General features: G+C 45.6%; 1 protein-coding gene across 2 annotated transcripts in view; it reads left to right on the forward strand.

The window, feature by feature from the left end:
- The window catches only part of LOC135910683 (palmitoyltransferase ZDHHC8-like), a 36,402-nt gene extending 15,435 nt beyond the window's left edge, over window positions 1–20,967 (forward strand). For both annotated transcript variants that reach the window (XM_065442723.2, XM_065442724.2), the window contains 2 exons: window positions 3,903–4,050; window positions 18,452–20,967. In XM_065442723.2, coding sequence (XP_065298795.1) covers window positions 3,903–4,050; window positions 18,452–19,282 — 979 coding nt within the window. In that variant the 3' untranslated portion in view covers window positions 19,283–20,967. The remainder of the gene's footprint in view (window positions 1–3,902; window positions 4,051–18,451) is intronic.
- The last annotated feature ends 2,647 nt before the right edge of the window (window positions 20,968–23,614 follow it).

Here is a 23,614-nt window from a genome sequence, read left to right on the forward strand (position 1 = left end):
CGTCATATGGTTTTACCAGTTGGGATATCCTCTCAACGGACTCTTGTTTCGTGCTTTTGGTAGTCCCATCAAAGACTCTTCCAAGAAACACAACTTTTTTTTGAAAGAACGCACTTTTCTTAAAATTAACCTTGAGGTGTGCCAAGCTCAAGGCATTTAATACCTGGGACAGGTGTTCCTGATGCTCTGCCTCTGTTTTGGAGAAGACGATAATATCGTCGATGTACACGTTACAAAAGACACCTAGGAAAGGCTTCAGGACTTCGTTCATTATCTTCTGGAACCATGCTGGTGAGTTTTTCCAGCCGAAAGGAAGCCGGTTATACTCGTACAGGTCGAAGGGCGTGATAAAAGCAGTGTACATTTTTGTTTCTTCGGTTAGCGGGATCTGCCAGAAACCTTTGCACAAGTCAATACGTGAAAAACATCGGCAACCACCTGTCTCATCTATAATCGTGTCTATCTTCGGCATGGGAAATGGTATAAGCTCTGTCTGGCGGTTGAGAACCCTGTAATCTGTGCACAGTCTGAAAGTTCCATCTTCTTTCGGCGCAATAGTTATGGGAGAGGCGAAGGGTGACACCGAAGGCCGGATTATATTCGCGTCTAGCATCTCCTGCAATTCCTTCTTCAACCATATCTTGCGCTCTCTTGACATGTTATAAGGCGATTTTCGGATGACAGTCTTGTCGGTTAGTTCGAAAGGCACCTTGTGTGACGTCATCGCTGGTGGGTAGCTTCCTATGCATACCAGTTCAGGATAGGTCGTTGCAATATCCCTCGCGCACTTGACAACTCGCAGGTTATCTTTTCTATCAGGCTGTGTCTCTTGCCTTGATAGTCCTTCCACTAAAACAGCATCGTCCCAGTAAACGTTGATTTTTAGTTTCTTTATATCTGGTCTGGATAGCAGAAAGTCATACGTCACCCCCTCAATCACCAGTACTTCACTCTCTATTTGATGACCTTGGAACTCGATGTTTACTGAGGCCCATTGATTATGCATTGTCACTTTTCCGTCGTAGCCTTGCACCCGTAGTACTCTTCCACTATGCAGGTGACTTGCATCTACCAGCTTGGCATTAATTATAGACACAGAGGCACCGCTGTCAACCAAAGCCATCATATGTCTGTTTCCCACTTTGACAGGGATGTGAAGTAGGCTAGAGCAAGTTAAATAAACAGTCTCAGTTGTGGTCATCGGGTCGGACTGATCACCCTTGTTTATCAGTTTTGTTGTCGTCGGAGCCTCTTCAGCGTCCGAAAGAAGGGGAACGGGGTCGCTGTCGACGTTATGCACCCGACCTCTGGGAGCGCGCCAACCCAAGTTCTCTGTGCCGCCTGCAAGGCGGCGCGGTTCTCGCTGATTACGGCTTGACCAATCCGCGCCGGACCGTGTGAAGCGACCGCTTGAGCTAGCGTTTATATTTTCTTCTGAAGTAAATGATATGTCGTGAAGGCACTCCAGGAGCCCGTCCATAGTTTTAGGTGACCGTATTTGCACTTGCTTCAGGACTTGCGCGTGCAGACCGTGCATTATTAGTGCTACTACGGCAGACGGAGGAAGCAGAGGCTCGGCCAGCTTTAAAAGGCGGCATTTGTCAAAGAAATACTCGACGAGGGAGCCTTGCTTGAATTTGAAATTAAGCGCGGCGTCCCACCTTTGCACTGGGTTGCTTCGGAATGTCGTCAAGAATTTTTCTTTCCACTGATTCCAAGAGTTGCCAGCCTCTTCAATAATGTGCAAATCATACCACTTCCGTGCAACACCGCTTAAGTAACTACGCATGTTAGTAATCTTGTCCTCATTAGAGTGCCAGTTGTTCTTCCCAGCAGCGTAGTCATAGAATTCAAGCCAGCCTTCTGGACTTGATGACATGCCGTCGAATGCATCGGGTTCTACAAATTTAGTCACTGACTTCTCAGCGTTTAAAGAGCTTATAAGCGATGTCACCAGCTGGTTTTGTTGCGAAATCTGTTCTTGTTGTAGCCGAAGTGCTTTCAAAACGAGGCTCACCTCTTCCGTCGACGACTGTGATCCAGAGTCCTGTCGACGCATCGGTTGAAGAACTAATTCGTCGAAGATCACCAGAGGCAAGTTCACGTTCACAGCACCCTTCCGACGTAGTTCATCAGGGTCCATGGAAGCCTTCTCTAAAACCAGGTTCATGAGTTCTGCCGAGTTGAGTTCGCGAGGTAGTTCCACCGCTGGTTCATCTTCAGCTTGGTATCTCGAAAAGATGATCTTGTCCGCGGAGGTCTCCTCAAGGAAAAATCTCACCCACATGTTGGAGTTCGCTGTCGGCTGCGCCAAAATAATGTAGCGTTCCTATTTAAATGACACAGTAGACGTAAAGCATTGCTGTGGAACTGGCGTCCATCTTGTCTACATTTTTATTCCCACTTCATTCTTCTCTTCTCCTGTCTCCCGGTTCTCGCGCTTCTTCATCTTCTATTCGAAGGCTCATACCGCTTCAATAGTGCTGAAGCTGCAGTGATCCAGTGATTGGTGAACTTCTTGTTTCTTCTCTATCCATGTCTTGCTACTGTCCATACAATTTTTCCTGGTTGCTCTTCATGAATTAGTGACATACAGACGTATTGCTCATAGATAGAACTGGAACGCTTAAGCAAGAGGGGAGTTGGGTCTTGAGAATATAGTTCATGTGTGTAAATTTAACATAAGTCGCAATTTTCCGCAATGCATGAAATGTTCTGCTTTCCAAGTTGGACGAAATTAGAGAGTAAGGATTTTTTTTTTTTTCTTCATCATCTGCTGGTTTTTCGCAACAAGCCTACAGGTGTCATTCTATGGCATTGTGGCAAACACATTGAAGTGCTGTCCAAATTTTATTTTCATATAAAGAAATTCAAATCAAAAGAGGCCTCGCAACACTTTTGAGCATGGCAGACAAACCTGCCTAGCTAGGCAGTGCTCCCGCACACGCCTGAGCCAAGTATTAGTCCTATACATTGAGCAGGGGACCTTTAATTGCACTCATAAGGCTGTATGTGTACTCTTTCCTTCGATGTCTTGAAATTCTCATCACTTTTTACGCTTTTGTTGTGCAATAGTAGCATCAGCAGCAGCAGCCTTATTCATGAAGGCCCCTCCAAGCAATATTCAGTTCCTCCTGTCTTGCCTGACAACTGCAAGTTCCCAAATTTCACAATCACACTACCCAATTCTCTGCCATCTTCAACTGTGTTTGCATTTGTAACTGTGTGATACATTAATGCATGCATATACTATCGACAGGATTTAATCACATATCACTGCCAAGCATTGCCTCCCACCCAACTAAACATCAATAATTCTTGTGGGCAGGACCTTTGTCAAGCGGTTCCAGCTTTTCATCTTGTCTGCTATCTTCACTTTGAAAAGGAAGCAAAAGTGGTTGAGTAATTTACTAATAATAAGGCACTGGCTGATGGTGGGGAACAATACCATTGTGCCAGTACTCTGGCCTCCAAGAACACTGGAATGACTGATCTTGAAGGCTGAAGTATCAGCACAGTGGTATTGTTTCCACTCATTGGTTAGCAAGACTGTCCTAATTATGCATTAGTTATTTGAAGGCCACGCATGTACCAAAGCACAGAGCAACACGGGCATTGCTTTTCTTTAACACAACTGCACTGGTTCAAGCACACTGGGAGCACTGAAAAGAAGCGGAAGGCTGCAAAATGTAATTAGCATTGACTCCACCTATACAAGGAGCATTACAATACTTTTTGCACACAGATTTGTGAGGTTTTGCCATCCACGCCAGGCACATTCCACACTTCTTATAAAAGGCTTTGCAAGATGTCCTTAAAGATAACACTGCAAGGCCATCTGTGTTGCTAAGGTTGTCGGTACGTCATTCCTAACAATTGGCACCTCGTTTTCCATGTTTCAGTTATGCCAGCCACCGCAAGAAGGCCAAAAAGACAGCAGCCACTCCTCCCTGTTCCAACCTCCTCAAGAAGAATGACAACCAGGTGAAAATATACACGGACAACAACGCTGCCAACATGCGTAGCCCCATGGGCAATGCATACAACAAGGTCAGTGGTGGGCCACCCACTGTGTCCATTGGTCTCATTCTATCTGGTTTGTGTGTTTGTTTTTTGTCTAATAACTGGTACACAGAAAGTATTTTGGTTGGCCCTTTGGCATGGACACCTCACACCAAACAGGCAACAGACCCACCACTATGTGAATTGGCAGTTGCTGCACTTTCCAATCTGGAAGCATGCACGAGCACTGTTTGAGTCAAGTCCTGTCCATGTAAGACAAAATTCAGTTTTTTTTTTATCCCACTTACAGCATTCATGCTTGACTGAATATTCTGTAAGCTGTCGCTTTTCTCTTTTGTTCACCTTGTACAACATGAGAGGTACTTATTTGCCTTAAGTGCTTGCCTTATTATCTCAAGTACTCCTAACCCTTGCTATTTAGCAAAAGAACACCATCTATTTTTCTGGTTGTAGTGGAGAGGATGAGCAGAACTGATTACCTCAATCCTTATGGTGTTTTGTTTTGGAGCTAGAACCACACATGAAGAGATGCCATCAGGCAGCCGTGATCCAGTGTGGCTTTCTTTTTTTCTTAGTGAGGCCAGAAATATGCGCTCACACAGGGCAGTGTCTACGTGGAAATTCCTGCTAAAGTTTGTTCTTTGTAGTTACTGTTTTTAAGGTTTCTGAACTGGATGTGACTTCATGGGGAAGCTGTGCGTTCATTTGTTAGTAGATTTATTGACACTAGTAGCAGTTCGGCCAACTCTCTTTATTGGAGAAAATATGGCTTATATTGTAAGGAATCTTGGTAGTTTTGGTTGCACGTTTAGCATGGTTTGCAGCGCATTTGGACCATGAGGCAAGCTCCATCATCTCTATTATGTGGTATTGGTGCAGTTTAGGCTATGCCTCATATTGTTTTATTGGTGACTTTTTAAAACTGCCTTGCTATAGAGAATTCGTGACTAGCTGGTCTTCTTATGACGTTGCTGTTTGTCATTGGGCTACCCTTGGCTACCGCACCTATGTACTCAGTGAGGGCATGTTCCCATCATGCTGCTACCTGCATACAGTGTTGATTTCTGGAGAACTTCTAGGTGAAACAACAGACTGTTGTGAATGGGTGTGTCACATTGATAGCTCCTAGAATAAGTATGATGCTAGTCGGTGTGCATTGCTTATTTATGCCTCTTGGCTTTCCTAACAGTCATCTGTTCTCGAACAGTTGCACTCAACCAATGACCTGGAAAATAAAACATGCTATTAGCAGCACATGAAGGCTAGTTATTGAAAGTTTAATTATGGGGTACAGCATGTCGGGAGTAGAGATCGAGAATTTAGTGATGAGGTTTAATACCCAGATGCAACTTGTGGGTTGAGTGCCACTGTGATGGGGGCCTTTGCTATAGCCTCTACTATATGGAGCTCTTTAACATGCACATTAAAAACACATGTTCCATCTTAAAAACAATTTCTGGGAACTTATGGACGTATGCTCGGAATTTGTCAATGCTTATGAAATTGTCAGCCTCGTAAGCTCAGCTTTATGAATTTACAAATCTTAACTCGTAACAAAGTAGCATTACAAACATGTCATGTTCTTGTTTTCCAGCTTGGCTGTGACGTAAGCAGAAGTGAAAACTTCACTGCAGCGCTGCCAAGCTAGCTGCAATGAACATTTTTCAGCCAGTGCAAGCATCGTCGTTCAACTTGTTCTTATTCAGAAAAATTGCTAAGAACATTAGCCTTTTTCTCGGTGTCTTTATAGTTTTTCTCATTTTCAGCCATCTGTGCAGAAGCCAAAGTTTAAGGGCCAACTGCAACAAAATTTCACTTTTGCTAAATCGGCTGTAAATGAGCAGTATATACTATTGAAGAAATCTTGGCAAAAGCTACAGGGCTGATAATTGTGTAGTTTTATTACTAACCCAAGCAGATGACGCGGGCACCTGATGGTTAGAGATATGATGCAAATACCAGAACATGGCTCCCTAGATTTTCAGATTGCTACAAGCTTCACATAATGTAGGAGGTTATGCCCACACGCCATACGGATTCACAGCTTTCTGGATTCTCAGTAATTTCTGGCATGTGGTAGCAGCATTGTTTACTTGTCTCATTGTCTTGTCTTGTCTAAACGTCTCAATTTTGCAAGCTTTTCACAACATGTCCTCTCGTACTACAAACATTAAATTTGGTATAAAGGCTACTCCATGTCCGTACGCAGCCTTTTCTACAAGCTCCCAAATTTTGTTGCCATTGGCCTTTACTAAAGTGCCGTTCATGCTGTGGCACCTATGTGCTACCGCGCGTCCTGACATGTACCAACATGCCTTACAAATCTGAATAATTGTCAGTTGTGTCGAGGACTAAATAGCATACCATGGCAGGAGCTACTGTTTGACTTATATTGGAAGAAAGCATGCTTTCTTTATCTTTGTAACGTTTTACCTATCTAACTCTCCTCTGGCAAATGTTGTCTTCGCTGCTAAGCGCTTATGTCCTAATTATCCTTTAAAGGATTGCTGCAGCACTTTCTTAACACGCTGAAAAAACATTTGGAATCTGTAGGACATACTATCAGAGGGCTCTCATATTTGAACAAACATGGTTGCAGCGTTCCTTAAAAGAGTCCTGAACCGCTTTTTATCGAGGTTGAGAAATGCAAGTTGAATATACTATTTCAGAAGTACTTTGCAGCAGTAAGTACTTCAATGTGTTCAGCAGAAGTGGAGTTATTAGCGATCAAAGATTGCCCTTTACACCGCATGCTATGTGGTGTGGACTGACTTTTTCCTGCACCAGCTTGACCAACGGATAGTAGGAACATCCGAATTGTGCACAAGAACACAGCACGATGACTAGAGCACTTTATTTCGGCGGAAAAAATTTGTGACCTTTGCCTGCTTTTTCTTTTGCACCATCAAGTTCATTAAGCTGTCCTCAAGCTTCTTGACAGTGTCCAAACGAGAAAGGCCAGCTCCTTCCATTGTGCCACAACAGCGGCGAATGACGCTTAAAGCTGATGCAAGTTCAGCTGTAGTGCTTGGTGGTTGGTCCTCTTCGTCGGAACCTTCGCCGCTGCTCGAGTCTGCGTCCTCATCACCCATGATGTCAGCCGCAATCTCCATATCAGCGCGATCCGCTACAGCTTGCACGCTGTCGTCAGCGCTGACGAAATCGCGTGCTGTGACGCCGCCTGGGAATGCCGATAGCTCGTGAAATTCGCTGTCCAGGTATCCAGCATCATCATCTCCAAAAACCAGGCGTACAATCCCTTCTCGACATTGTCGAAGGTTGGGACGCGCACACGACATGCTCCTGGGCGACTGCACTGCACTGCCTTCAGCTTAACATCGGCTTTGTTCTTGAGGATCGTACTCGGGGTGTTGCGAGGAATTCCGAACGCCGCGGCGACCAACGCCTTTTTCTCTCCAGCCTCCGCCCGTCAAATGATGTTCGCCTTTGTTGAAAAATCCAAATTCTTGCGTTTTTTCGCGGCCATGGCTCCAGAACACGGGTCAAAAGCTGAAAGAAAAATGCGCTGCTCCACACGAGTCTCAAGCCTTCGCGTTAGCCTCATGAATAAAACGAACAAAGCGAATTGAAAGATGCACTGCTCTGCGTCTCTGCACTACCACAAAGCCAAGCTGCACTGACATCGTTGCTCTCGCTGTGCCAGCGGTGTCAGCCACAAAACACAGGAAACGGGTGCGTGTGGTCAGCGTGGTTTCTTCCTCCCGCTTTCCTTCCACACCCAATCGCACTCCAAGTGCTCCTCGTCACGTGCCTTTTACCCACACGCCCCTTTAACAGTGTGCGGGGTGGCGCGCGTGAGATCGTGGGAACATCGCGAGAGCTTCGTGAGGAGAGGCGCACTTGCGGGGATGGGATGCGATGGAAGAAGCGCACTTGCGGGGGTGTGATGTGATGGGAGAAGCGCACTTGCAGGGGTGAGGTATGGTGGGAGAAGCGCACTTGCCGGGGCGCAGCTCAGCACGGAGTTCGATACATCGATATGCCGCTGCATGGGAGTTCTATATACGCGAACAATAGCGCTATACTTTTGCATGGGGTTCTCAAGGGTATTCTTCAAGTGTTCGATATAGGCAATAATTCGATATATCCGGGTTCAATATATCCGGGATCGACTGTATTAGCATTGCGATACGCTGGGCCGAGATTTCAATTGTGGATGCTTCTGCAAACATTTACCAATTAAGTTTTTACTCTACATTTTATTGCATTCTCTGTATGAATGTACTCTCCATTATCGCAAATAAAAGCAAACAATTTCTAATTTTAAGGCGGAATCGCTCATACCCCGATGGCCTTGAAAAAGACGTGTCATCAGGTCCAATGGTACAAAAACTAACATCATCAGCAATGGTTCATGCAAGCAAAATAACCTAACCTAAGCAAGCAAAATGTGCAATGGCTCATCCCTCATAATGCGGAATCTACAAGCACTCATCAAAGTGAAGCGTACAGTGCATGCATTCATTGGAATCACATACAACGCACAGAAACGTGCCGTCTAGTCATACCTCCATAAGCGATGGTTCATACCCCCGTAAAGCTGAGGCTACAAGCGCTCAGCAAAGTGAAGCGAACAGGGCGTACATTAACTGAAATCACCCATATGTCACACAGAACAACAAATCAAATCAATTTTTTTCTCCAGTTTACATACTAGATGGTCATTTTGGGCTAAACGCTACATAGGTATCTTGACGTGACCCAAAAGACCAGACAAGGCAAACAGTGTGTGTGCATATACAATAATTAACATATAATTCCAGCGACGGCTGGAATTCTTCATGAACGGAAATGCTGAAACATTATTTCCATCATGGTGAGTTACCAGCATTTGAAATAGCCTTAGCACAATGAATTTCACACAACACTACCGTAGCAATTCTATATATACCAGAGAATCTAACACCAGCTAGACAATGCAGAGAATGATTTTAGAAGGTTAACATTTGCTGAGAAAACTGAACAAGTTGTATAGTATACACTCATAAAAATAGACAAAGGCAAAATAATAGTCACATTGGATACATTACAAGTGAACAAAGTATGAACGGAGTTTTTTCCTACTAAAATTCTCAATACGCTTGTATTTGTTAAAAGTGAATGGTAGGTTATATATTAGCGACTGATGTTTATAGTGTTCTGAAGTATGAAATTGACCATATCTCAGGATTCCTCGTGTTCGCATTAATGCGACAATGCTCTAAGGAGGCTTATTGTTTTATATAGCTCCTAGCACATCCTGAAGAATATTGTGCAGTATGTAATAAACAAAAAGTGTATAGGTTATCAATTCGAATATGTTATACTACCTAGGGGAACGCCTTTGTGATGCTTGAATAGTAACTTATATTTCCAACATATCAAATTATCTTCTGTAACATAAGAACTGTGTGTATGTTAGTTTTGGTCATTGTACACCACACTAAAGCTCAGTAATATAACTGTGCATTAAATAATGCATTATAAATCAGCACTTTGGCTCTTATAATAAGTGTATTGCGACATTGTGATACGACCCGTCACAGAAGCTTTTTACACAGATAATTTATGTGCATGTCGCAAGATGAGTGCAAAGAGAAATAAACTCCAAGAATATTATGACTTTCAACTGTATCTATTTTTTTACCTTCAAATGTGATGTTGTTTAACTGGAGCAGCTTATTCTTGGAACAAAAAGTAATTATTAGTCACATTAATTTTAATTTGATTTAGCTGAGACCAGATAGGCAATCTTTCTAGCAGTTCATTACATTCTACTGTTAAATTGTGCATATCGTTTCCATATATCATGACAGTGCTGCCATCAGCATATATGTAGTGAATTGAGCTTTAGTAACAAGTTTTACAATATCATTGATGTAGACATTAAATAAAAGCGATCCTAGTGCGCTTTCTTGTGATACGCCAAATCTGTTCATTACGAAAGACATGCAACTGTTCGCGTACACACTTTGGAATCTCTCAATTAGATAAGATTTAAATGAAGATAAACAGCTACCACATATTCTGTAACACTCCAGTTTATATAAAACGATGTTATGGCTGAGGCAGTCAAATGCCTCACTAAAGTCTATAAATAGCGCAAGAGTATGGATATTCCGTTCCGTGTTATTTATTACATTTTCCTTTATTGACAGTAGGGCTATTTCTGTTGATCTGTGTTTCCTAAATGCGTGTCACACGTTATTGCTACTCACTCAAATTTGTAGTTTGGAAACTGTTTTTAGCCATTTAGCCAGATTAGTAGCAGACATGTGGGTTTCCACCTGAAGGCAGGTGTTATGCAGATGCATGAAGAGGCAGCATAGTGTGCGAGTACTTGAGCTGATAGTGTTGGGTAGACATAAGCCCCAGCAGGGGCCTCTGTGACAGTGCTCACTTCTTACTTTTGATATGCTTCACTGCACAGAAAATATGCTTCGCCGCTTAACTTGTCTGTACTGCGGCGAAGCTTGCTTAAAGCACCGACAACAGCAATTTTTGCGGGTTCGAATATCTTGAATACTAAATGTGCCTTTCGAATAGAATATTTGAAGTTTTGAGTATTTGCCCTCCATTAGTGAAAATAAAGCTAGTCAAAGAGGTGTGTCATTCTTCTTTAGCACCTTCCTCTACTGGCTTTGAGCCAGCCAGTGCGTGCTAACATTGATAGACATCGAAAACAATCTATCCAGAATACTGCGTCAAGGGGTAAAGATAGGGAAGCATTGATTTAAAGACCAGCATTGGCCCTGAATTGTGGGGCTCTCTTCAGTCTAAGCAAAGGAAATTGTTCAGCTGAAACATTTGCTTTTTTTTTCTCCCCCCCCCCTCCTCTTATTTGCCTTTCTCAAACTTGCCTAGTTATTCTTACAGGTCAGATTAGCAAGCATCGGTGCGGTGCAGAATAATGTTGACACAAAAACTTCTCTGTGCCCCTTATAATGAACATTCTTTCATTGTCTTGTGAATGTTCTATCAAGGGACTCTAAAGAATGTTTGCTTGAGCAAATCACAGGGGAGCAATTCAGCACCCAGTCTACTACATAATTCGTCTACAGTCTTTTCTTCTATAGTATTGGGAATAGGATGCACATTAGCACTGCAAACTCGTCTATAAAATTGTTTCAACAGTACATTGAAAATTTTGAGCTTTCTTCACAGTTGTACTATATGGAATGTTTTTATGTTCTTATGGTAGTATACCTGCGAGAGTCTACTTATATTAACACCTAAACATGGTAGCATTTTAATTGTACACATCATGCAAGTCATTACAAGTGATCATGATTTGATATTGCACTAGCTTCCCTTTGTTTTTGTACCCACTGCCACGTGGTCCCGGGCAAGACCTCTATTATATAAATGTAGATAAAATTTCCCTTGAAGTGTGACGGTCAAGTCTGGCTTGCTGCACATGTGTATGTATGTAATGAAAAGTAGGTCACCTGCTCCCATTGACATATTTCGCTGCTTGGGTTTAAAAAAAAGAAACAAATTAAACAGTTAACCCCATAAATGTCCTGGGGGGGGAAATGGAAAGCTCTAGAAGTGTGACTGTTAATCCTGAATGTGAAGCTTGTAATGCTGTGAGTCATTAGGCCCCAATTATGATATTAGGCTTGTCTAGGAAGCGGAAAACCAGAGAGCATCATGCATAACCTCCATATGTGGAAGTATGCTGTAGCTTGAGGATACTAAGCAGTTTTTGCAGTTTTCTATTGATTCAAGAACTGAAACGTTTGTTTATTGCACATATGTTACATGGGATTCAACAGTAGGTGGAGTTCTTTGTTCTAACAAGTGGCAAAAATCAAAACATTGTTCAGCTAGTAGCAAAAGCTTATTATATAATGTAATTGTACTGTTGATGGGAGTTTCGCAACTGCTTTTGCACAGTGGTGAAAGCTGGCGTGCAGCTGCATGCTTGGTGTCAAACACCCAGCAACAAAATCAGTGTCAGAGACTTAAATTTTCTCTTTGAGATGTTATTATGTGTAATTGTAAAATAAAGGCTAGTTTGTGTATACCTCAAATAGGCAACAACTTCTTTGCATGGTTTTTACCTGGTAATCCATAATTTTTGCTGCTTATGTCGCATTTTACTGGCTCCACTTTGGTTGTCAACTAGGAGTTTGTAGAGACAGCATATTCCAGTAATGCAGCCTTGTGTGGGAGCCCCAAAGTGGCTTAAGACCAGGGCGTCGGTAATTACAGCCAGCAAATAGAACTGCAGTACTTATATATATATATATATATATCTGGAAAGGATCTTTTTCTCTTTACTAACACAGAATGTGAGACAAAAGAAGCAGGGAATGCCACTCTTGCAGCACTCCTTTTTTTTGTCTTTGTTTTATGTGAGCTTCAGCTACAGCCTGCTGACATTTTCTTCTCTTTCCTCTCTCTCTCTCTTCTCTTTAAGATATATAATGTCACTCCTGTCTGATTGGACACTTTTTCCCAGGTCAGAACTCACTGTAGATGCCATTGCTTATCTTTCTGTTAGTCTTTCTTATTAACAGTGTATGGCATTTCACTTAGCACATACTTCTTTTTTTTTAATGCATTGTTGCTGGCGATGTTAGTTCAAAGCTTATTTCTTTTTTTGCCTGGCTTCTAACCTGACGCGTAGGCTGTGATTTTTGTGCCATGCTTGGATGTGCTTGGCTTTTGTCCTTGTCATGCTACAAGGCTGCAACTAACGTTGAAGATATTCCTTTGTTTATGTTACCCTTTACACATTGTGTGTCTGTTAAGCTGAAGCCACATGATGTGTAGTTTCAACATGTTTTTGTCATAGTGTTGCCTGCAGTCAGTGTGTTTGTTTCAGCTGTTCAATGACCATGCTGCAACCCTCTGTCAAAATAGGTTTTAGAAGGTCACCCCATTAATGCAGGCAACTTGTGGGATGCAGTTCAGCCACAATGAAAGCATGGCTATCAGTCAATGGGAAATGGATTCATTGATGCCAGGCAACCCCACATTCTAAATTCATTGAAAATGTGTTCCATGTGCTTGCTGCTTTAGGTTTCTTCAGACACTAAATTTGGTACTACTACTACTAGTTGTGGGGCTGTCAGTGGTGGTTATGGTTGCATTATGTACAATGTACATTATGTGCATATTACAACTTTGATAAGAAGTATTGAAGTACCTCATTATGGGGCCAAGCATCTTGCAGTGGGGAAAGGAAAAGCTGGCACTTGTTAAATATGTGCAGTAATTGCAAGTTTTAAGTTATTTGCATATCCATCCTTTAAAATGGCTGGTCATTATTAAAATTTCTGAAAATACCTTTCACATTAGTCGCCGATTCATGCATTTGCTTATTGCACTACAAAGATTGCCTTTGCAATTCTTGATTACAGAGCAGACAGATGTGTGATGTGCTGGCAACCATGCCTGTGTGAGCCACTAGATCTAATCAAAGGCTTCCAAACTTCTTTGCTTCAGTTAGGGACAGCTATAGTAATTTAGTTCAAATTGTGTTGGATATTCAAGTTTTAACGGCTTGCTCTCAATGAAGCCAGGTTGGCTTAAATTGATTTTCATGCGAAGTTTCTTGGCATTGACATAACAGTCAGTAGTGTAGTAAACTGAAACTGTAAGTAGCATATAGAATCATGCTTTGTTATTTTACGCTCTTAGCACTTTAGGTTGCCATAGGAGACTGCATGGTGTGAAAGGTATGCATGAAGTTTGTATTACTGTCAAGAATGAGCAAAGATTCATGCATAAGAGTTGGATCATGTATTCTTCTGTCTCTGCTCAGCACTTTAGGCCACCTCCTTCTCATCAGCATGCCCAAAAGCAGTTATATCTTATTTCAAACGACTGGGAGTAACTTATTTCAGGAATTACTTTGTAGTTACTGTGGAGACAATTTCAGTGGAAATTCTTGTCTTGAGAGGAAAGGGAAAGAGGTGGCTAGGTGCAGCTTCAACTGAATGTGAAGGATAAAGTAAGTTTTAACAACACATAGAGGCAGTGTACATCACCATCACCTGCGTGAAATGAACCAGTGCATTGTCATGAGCCATGCATGCACTTTTTGTTGGGAACTTCTCTCAACACTTCACTTCGATAAGTTTTCGTAACTTTATTGGAAAATGAAGATATTTCCCTGTAAAATTTTACCCTTGCACGCATACTCTGTGGGAGTACACTTCAATTATGGAATGTGCTTGTCATGACCTTCCCTCATGACAGCACTGCTTTCTTAGAGCAACAAAATTCACATGCTGCCGCTGGTTCTCTCATAATTTCTAATGTAGGCAACAGTGTTGCACCCAACACCTGATTGTAGCACTGAGGCGGCTGATGAAGTCTTTGAGAATGTGGCCACAGCATTTTGTATGTTGCTGGCTTCCATAAGTCCTTTGCACGAGCATAAATGGACCTCTGGAGCCCTAGTGGTTGGCAGTGTTCATAATGTTCAGGCAGTTGTGTGTTGTTTTGTGTACTGACCGATGGCTGGCACAGGCTCATTGCTATTGTTTTGACAGCCGCCCACTGCATCAGTGCTTTCGCATGCACTGCAACTACTGGTCTCGCTGAGAGACAGTTTGCCACTCATAGGTTCGCGTACTCATTTCGCACTCATCTCACAGGCGCGAGATACAAGCGTTAGTGAGTGACAAAAGATGTGAGTGGACATGTGTGTGAATGAGAGTGTGTGCCAGTTGATGTGAGTACGTACAAAAATAATTGACTGATTTTGTGGGGGCACTATATGAACATGGCTAGACTGTTGGTGAGTGAGAGTGGGCATGGGTTTGCATGTATGTGTGTGAATGCCGGTAGGTGGGAGCGTGCATGAGCTTCAGCGTAAGTGGGTGCAGGTAAGTGTGAATGTGACTATGAATGTGCGCGAGTGTTAGTGAGTGAGCGCCGCTAAGTATGAGGGCACATGAGTGTGAGTGAGCGTGTAGCCTGTGAAAATATTGGAGGATAGGTATGACTGAGTATCCACTTATTCTGCTGAGCTGTGTTGCCACTAGATTCACGTTCCAGGGCCACTTAGTACACTCTCAAGAGCTTAATTTGAACCTCTTGTGCATCTTTTTCTTTCAAACACAGATAACAATTCACTGCCTCTCTGGCTAAAAAGCACGTATGTCCCATAACTCCCATATTGAATAATCCTGCATGACATATGGGAAATTTACAAGATTTTATGTAGATTCCTGTATGTTTCATACTTGATTGTAGCATGTAGTGGTTATGAGGCACATGGGTATTTCTTATAGGGCTGCGATTCATCTCTGACCACGCGCACTGTTAGCATTACAGTTTAGGGAAGCTTTGTGGCTTTTGTATATCTGTAGTGCCCTGAAGCCATAGAGATGCCTGTTTGCATTAATGCCTGTTATTTGTCCTTATTCCAGCCCTCTGCCACCAAAACAGACTTTTTGTATGCCCCTTATAAAGGCTAACTGTGCAGCTTTAGCTGAAGAGCTAGAATCTTGGAAGTTTGAGGTGGAGATCTTGGTGCCTAAGTTATCTGGCCTTGCTTGCACTGATACACTTCTAGTGGTTTCTTGTAGCATGCATTGTATTGCATACTTAGAAATGTGAGCATTGCTAAAAAATTGCTGCTGCAGATCTGCATATTAGCAACATTAATTGTTCATGAAAAAATAAACACTTGTTTATGTGCATGGCTGGTGGCTGCATGGCCAGTGATGCATTCTGTCGAAGGTTACCACTAGATTATCCTTTCTTTTTTTTTTGCTTTCTTAGGTCAATACTTCAGATTGTGACCTTCATAATTTCTTGAGCCTGGTGTTATACTGTAGTGTTGTTTAGTGCAAGGTGTGTATTGATCAATGATCCCTGTGTCCTTGTTGCAGTCATCATGTGAAAGATTGCATCTACAGGCAGGCATGAGTTAGTTATGGTTAATGTAGCCATATTCCCCAGGCACTAAGGTGGGACAAGAGGGGTGCGGGGTATGAGATGTAGCCATATTCCCCAGGCACTAAGGTGGGACAAGAGGGGTGCGGGGTCTGAGATAGAAGTGAGCTTGAATATTTTTTGAAGTTTGGTTATGTGAAGGGAAAATCTTTTTCTAGCTATTACGTAAGCTTACACTTGCATTTTTTTTCATTATTTCATGTGCTCCAAGCACTACACGCATGATAAGCAAAATGGCATGACATGAAGATGGCATGGTCAGTGTGCTTTGGCTTGGCTACGGATCATTAGCCAACGGACTGAGAATTGCATGGTAGTTGGATCAAGATAACATACAAGCCGTTTGTGGTCATGTGTTGTAGGAGGCTTGCGATCTTCCAACGGTTCACAAAATGTACCATTCACTTACCCTCACATGATTGATCAGAATCGCTCTTATCAGCAAAAATGCCATTCAGACCAATCATGCGAGGGCGAGTGCATGGTTTCACTTTCCAAACAGTTATAAGATTGCAGGTGCTGCTGTCTCACTTTCGGCTGTGACACCACATACAAGATAGTGACTAGCCAATTCAGCACCACAGGGCAGGCATTTCGGGATAACTCGGGGCCTGGAGAGGCCAAAGCGAGACACAACACCATACCGGACGTAAACCGTGGGACAGTGCGACCACTGCGCTAAAAGCAGGACTTGCCCTGCCTAAATCGGGATATCTTGTCACCTTAGTTATGGTTTGATTCTGCCTACTCAATGCTGTTGTAACTGAGAGTAAAATGATCTTAAAATGCAAATAAAGGAGCTAACGAAGGAATGGCCAATAGATGTAGCAAAGTGGAGGGAAGTCAGAATCAAGAACAGCAACCCTGATAGGAATGATACACGGATGGTCAACAAAACAGACTTAGCGGTTCTTCTGGGGATGGTGGTCTTTTCATTCCAGTGTAGGGGAATTGGTAGTGTCCAGACATTGCCGGGCCTGTTAGTCTCATAAACAGCAAAGCTGCTGTTTTGTCCAGGGCATGTGCAGGACTCTTAAGAGGAAGCTTTAGCTCTCGGCCAACTCTGATGCCGCCTATTCAAATACATGTAAATTGCAGAAATGCTTTTATGAGGCAATTTCTTCACTAGCTTAGATGAAATTTGTTGTATTTGAGATAAAAACTTAGTCTAGTGACTGTAAAAAGCAGAATTTCGATCTAGGCCCTAAATTTAATTTTTTACATTGTATGTTTTAAAAATATAGAAGCACAAAGTTTACAAATCTGCAGCTCTGTGCCAAAAACAGATATCACAGTTCTGTAAACTGCACCAGTAGGAGCATCAAAAGCAGTCAAAATTTACCTACATTATGTATTGCTGTTGCTTTCAAGCACACCACCAACATGCAAGTCTGACAAACATAACTAATTCATGTAGGATATAAATTATCGTGACAGATTTGGCGACTTTAAATGTACTATTAGGTGGGGTTTACAGAATTGTGATATCGTTTTAGATCGCAGCTCTTATGCACCCGTACCTGCGTTGAGCATTGACGTCCTTCGGCGTAACCGAGCGAACGAGCATAGCGAAGGATGAAAGAGCGAACGCGAAGCGCAGCGGGGATGAAAGACTGATAGCGAAAAGAGAGCGAGGAGGACAACGAAGGAGAGTATGGCGAAATGGTGAGGAGGAAAGCGAAGTGCTGCACCAGACGACGGCGGCGACCAGGCATGCGGCAACCGCATCAACTGATACCACATATGAAAAAGCACTACCGTGGGCTTCGGACCCTCTGCGCATGCGCCACTTCGCCAGCACCGCTGCTGCTAGAGAATGCGCTCTACGCGGTCCATGCGCTCCCGTGTTCACGCCTTCTCTCTGAACAATGAGCGATTGGAAATGCTTCGTCTGCCGCTGCTGCTAAACGAGCTGCCCGAGCAGAGGCTAAGCGCCGCGGCCCAGAGGACCCTGTCGTTCAGAATAAAATGATTTGCCACAATATATCATCGGGGATTCAAAACACCTAAACAGCGACGGCCGAACTTCGCATTAGGGAGTGTGGCAGTCGGCGATGATCTTGTTCATTGCCGAGTTGACACTATTAAGCTGAGAACTTAGTAGGGCGGTTTTCTAAAATTGTGTAATTTTAATTGCTTTTATGAAAATGTAATTGGCCTAAATAAAAGAAATTCGCTTCCAGCAGTCACTAGATTTATTTTCTTTTTATGCAACAAGCCTCATCAAATTTGGTGCAGTCGTTGCTGAGAAAAGCGATTTCTCCGTTCCCATGTATTTAGATAAGAGCCCTCAAGCTAAGGCTTCCTCTTGAAGGGAACACGAGTTAGTATTCCGAGATTTATCACTGCCTGAGGTACAGCATGAACACCTGCGTACTGTTCTTGTTTGTTTGTTTGATTAGATCTTTCTCTCTCTCCATCCCATCCATTTACTTTCCCAATAAAGTTGAGGCGGTGCAATTAGGGTGATCCGTAATGTACTTTCTCTCTGGGGCTTTGTGGTTTGCAGATGTCGCAGGGCTTGGTCGAGCCGTCCGACATCGACGCGTTCGAGGCGACGCAGTCGCGGGACTGCGAACCCTCGCCACCGCAGCCGCCGCACCACGGCTCCAAGACCAACTTCTTCAGCCCGACGGGCAGCGGCTTCCTGCCGGGTGACGCCGCGGCCCGGCAGCACCCGGTGCCCCCCAGTAGCCTGGGCGGCGCCCCTTCCAACAGCATCCCGCTGCAGCCCCTGCGCTGGCCGCAGAGCCCGTGCCGCACGCCGCCGCGCAGCCTGACTAGTCCGACGGTCGGCTCGCCGCTGCGCCGTCCGCCGCTGCCGTCGCCCGGGGCGGCACCGCGCCGGCTGGTGGGCGGCGGCGGCGCGAGCCCGTCGGGCCGGCGCTTCGCCTCCGAGAGCGAGCTCGACCAGGCGAACGGCAACTACCCGCCGTGCGCACCGACGGCGCCGTCGGACCTCTCCGCGAATCGGACGCTGCTGGGATGGGAGGCGCGGCAACCGCCACCGCGGCCCGGATCGCGCGGCGACGTCAGGGCGACGCCGACTCCCGGAGGCAGTAGTGTGTCGGCGCGGCGGTTGAGCGGAGGCGGCGGCGTTCCCGGCGGGGGGACCCCGCCTCAGGGGCCGGGCAGCAAGGGCTCGGGCCTCGAAGGAACCCACTACCCGGGGCGGGCCGCACCGCGGCGGCCCATGTCGTTCGTGAAGGCGTTGGAGATGACGGACTCTCTGGAGAAGGGCTCGTCGGGGGCGCGGCCGCAGCGCAACGCCGACGGCACGGTGCCCGCGTCGGGCGAGCGTCGCTCGGTGTACGACATGAACTATGAGATTTCGGTCTAGCCGGCTGGGTGTTAGTCTCGCGTTGCCTGCCGTAGTCGTGTGCGCAGGCGGAGTGTTTGTAAGAGCTTGCGGCTCTCTCGAGGCCTTCGCCGCCATCAGGGTACCGCAGATAGGGTGGAAGAACCAAAGTCCTTTGGTGTGCTGGCTACTGTGCTGAATGTTCGTTTTTGGAGCACCTGCTGTGTTCTGTTTGTTCCCGGCCTGTGTGGAACGTTCGCGAAGCACTCTCCTGCCATCAGCAGGATTGTTAGTGTAAACTCTGAAGCACGTTGCCAAGCACCCGAGGATGGCATTTCCAGTGTCGGAAGGCGGGCGGCATTGAAACAAGGGCATAGAATGAACTGCCAGGGCCTGGCCCCCACTCACAAGCAAAGTTTGTGCGAGGGGCACTGGGTCCCACTGTGATGCTGGTCAGCTCTGGTGCCCTCTGCTGCATGGAAACACGGGGCTGTTATGTACATTAAGTGCAGCTGTGGATACACTCTTGTTTTGTTGGTTGGTATAGTCTGTGTTTGTTGTTCTATGTGTTTGCCAAGGCACATCTGCGGAGAGAGTCAGCATTTGTGTGCCATGTCCCCTGCGTTCTCATTGCCGTTGTAGCACTGGCCCACACTCCCCTGCTTTGTCTTGTGTAACTTCAAAAATGAATTCCTCCTTTGCTGTAATATTTTTTGCCAATTAGGACTGTTATTTATTAATATAGAGACTTCCTGTGTCTCGAACGCTGAGCAGCAGAACAAGCCACCTCTGTCCTTAGCCTCCTCTTTTTTTTTCCCGTGGGTTCGAAGCATACAGCTAGGCTAAGCTAGTGTACAGTTGACGTCTTGAAAGGAACAAGCTGGTTTACTTGTTGGACGGACAGTTTTTGCTATGCTTGTGTGGGTCACTTTTGAATGCTCACTCACTTCTCTACAGCTGTATTTAAAAGTTCGACTTTGTACATAGGTGTGAAATATGTCACAGGTCTCGCAGAGACCTTCCTGATGCACCAACAACCTGAAGAGCAGTGTTCTGGCTCAACCCTGCCATTTTTCCCATTCATTTTGTTTTTCTGTCTCTCTCTCTCCATTCTTTATACTTGATTAGATAAGTAGTGTGACAAAAAGAGGCTTAGGTGTACTTTGCCAGGCCTGTGATCTAGTATTATTGTTCATTTGTCAAAGTGCCAATTCGAAGAGCTGTAGAAAATCTGTTGGTTGCACTGCAAGTGTACAAGGATAATGTTGAGCACAAGTAGTCTGGGCCCAAGTAACATTCATTCTGTCTGTTTTTCCAGTTTTCTTTTACACACTGTTGGTGTGTCTTCTTTTCCTGTACATTTGTGATTATTGTGCAGTTTATTTTAACAGCTAGCCCCTCTTTCTGATGTTCTTTCTTTTGTTTGCTGCACGAGGCAGTTGTGTAGGCATGAGAGATATGTATGCATCATCATCACACAATGAGTTTTGTTGCAATTGAAACGCTCATACTTAACCTATATTTACATACCAGCAGAGAGAGAGAGAGAGAAAGGGCCCTTGCTGGCAGGGTTCTTTTTGTTTTGTTTTGTTTTCCCACATTTTTTTTATATAATGTGTGTTTGTGCATGCTGACTGACCGTCTGCTGCTGACGTTTTAAAGTTGAAGATATGGCGTAATTTTTATCTTGTTTGTTGAATAAATGGGTTCAGTTGGCTGATGCAAAACTTTTGTGAGCATACGTTTTGCAGAGGTAAGAATCTGACCTGTGGTGGCTCAAGTGATTATTAAGGCTAGTTTCAACCTGGACAGCAGGGATGCGGGTGGTGTCCATGGCCCATGTACATAGGCAGATCCAAGCAGAGCATTTGTCAAAGATTCACACCTTGTTTTTAGCTCATGCACATTTAACAACTGTATTTTCAGTCAGATGCGTTGAAGAAAAGACAGAAAAAAGGTATAGTATTATGGACTGGATTTGTGATTTAAATGCTGCAGTGCAATTAAAAATGGCTTTGAAATAAAGCTTGCAAGCAAAGCTTTCTTTTTCTTCTCTTTTTGCATGTGTGCATTTGTGGATTAAGCATAGGCAAACACAGTACCGTTCAAGCATTGCACAGATGAGCGTGGCCAAGCGGATAAAGTTTTTGAGCACTTAGATTAGTAAACGGTTTCTGCACCTCATCACTTTGTTCAGAGGCAGTGCTGTTGTCATTTTAGGTGCCTTTGTTTCATAGACTAAATCTGGCAAAATGTTATCCCTGCACACTTCATCTTAGCAGTGCGCTTGAGCAATTTCATTATAGAGCTCCTGGCTAATCGGAAGGTAGCACCAACATTTCATGTGCAGAGTTGTGTAGACCCCGTCTCGGGCTTTTTAATTTGGTAATCTTCCTAGTTCTCTGAAATCCTTAATGAGATGCAGGCAATTTTCTTTGTGCCCTCTTCCTGTTGCCTGGTCCCTGGAGAGCAGGACAAGAGTGCCAATATATGGTCCCCTACAGGCGCCATGTACTAGGAACAGCTGCACTTTGTGTGCCTTCTGGTGGCAATGTACAACCAGTTCGAGCCTAGTTTGATGTTCTTGATAGTGATATGCCATTTCACCATACAAAAGTACTGTATGCGTACCGTTGTTTCTGTGATTTTACTGTACCCGATCTGTGCTCGGCTCGTCTTGTTAGCAGAAATGACGGAAAGGGTGGCCTCGACGAAGGCGCCCTCTGGCTTTCAATTTTTAAAGAATCTCGTTCTGGAATCTAAAATACGCTACACTAAGTGGGAATTATTTCCACCAATGCTTACTTAACATGGTGTCGTAAGTGTTTCTACACCGTAATGTTGTTAGCAAAGCGTGCACCTTCCTCGGTGTTAACCAGAAATGCTTGCCTCGGCACGCGCGTCAGCATGTTCCCAACATGGCGGCTTGCTTCCAGCGCAGCCGCGGCAGCGAGAACCGACGGCCCGCAACATCTCTCCGGGCGGTGAGACCAATTGACGCACGTGAGCAGGCGCCAGTCGACGCGAAACGTGCCCGCAAGCAGAATGGGTGCCGACTTGACAAAGGTACGCGAAGTTCGCGTGGTCTGCGCAGACGACGAATCCGCAGACGAGGAATCTGTGGAGCCATCCATGCCGGCTCGGGCAGCGGATCTCGTCGAGGTCGAGGTGCTCCCCGCCGAACCGTGTACGTCCCACCGGCGATCGCTGCCGCGGCTTCCTTCCCGCTTCCGCTTTCCAAAGTCCAGCGCGAGCCGATGCTCGGTGACGAACGTCTACTGCCACATGCCCGAGAATCGGAGTATCGCGGCGGCCGAAAGCGGCGGTCAAGCCCCGCTGCGGGGGACGCGACTGGAATGGAAGCTCCACCCGAACGGACGCCTCGAGGTGAGCGTCGGCCCGCCTCTGACCGAGGAGGAGGAGGAAGCCCAGCGAGCTGAGGCTAAGGACGCGACCAACGAGGCCGACACCAAAGGGAAGGAGGGCGGCTCCCCGGCAACCCCGACGCCCGAAGCCAAGGGGAAGAAGGCCGGCGCCAAAGGGAAGAAGGCCGGCTCCAAAGGGAAGAAGGCCGGCGCCAAAGGGAAGAAGGCCGACACCAAAGGGAAGAAGGTGGTCTCCCCGACCTCCCCGGGCTCCCCGGCCTCCCCGGGCTCCCCGGCAACCGCGACCCCCGAAGCTGCCAGCGCTTCGCCCTCGCCGCCGCCCTCGCGAGGAGGTGGAAGCAAAGCGGAGTCCGTCAAGCCCGACAGGACTTGGTCGTTCGCGCTCAGACCTCGCGAGCCGGTGTGCTTCGAGGTAACGCTGCGTGCGAAGACTGAGCCTGCCACGCGGCGGGACAGCGCCGTTTCGGTGCGGATCCTCGACGCGCCGGCGGCGGGAACTGCGGGTACGGTGTCCCCCAGACGTCCATCGCTACCGGCGTACGTCGTGAGGCGCCGTAGCATCGTGCCGGGCGGCGTCGCTGAGCAGGAGGAATCGTCGCGGCCGTGCGTCGAGTGCGTCGGGGAAATTGCGAGACGCCTGGCCGACTTGGGTTCGTGTCGAATCAACGTGGTCACGCGGTCCGGCTCGATCGGTGCCTCGTTCGGCGCTAGCCGCGCCGTCGCGCAAGATTCTGGCGGTCCCGACGACTTTTGAGCGGTCGCAGCTGGAGGACGTCCGAGGGTGACGCGCAGAACGGTCGCGTCAAGATTCGTCCTAAATTGTGGTGCATTGTATACTCGAGGGGAGAACGGGAGCCTCGGAAGTGCTGCGCTATACTTGTTCGTGGACGCGCATTGCATTTACAGACTACAAAAAAACAAACAATTGTAACGGTGTGCCGGCGACACCTTCATGCGTGAAAATTTCTACTCTTCCCGTCGTTTAACG

This window comes from Dermacentor albipictus, chromosome 2 (genome assembly GCF_038994185.2).
Source record: "Dermacentor albipictus isolate Rhodes 1998 colony chromosome 2, USDA_Dalb.pri_finalv2, whole genome shotgun sequence".
NCBI classification, from domain to species: domain Eukaryota; kingdom Metazoa; phylum Arthropoda; class Arachnida; order Ixodida; family Ixodidae; genus Dermacentor; species Dermacentor albipictus.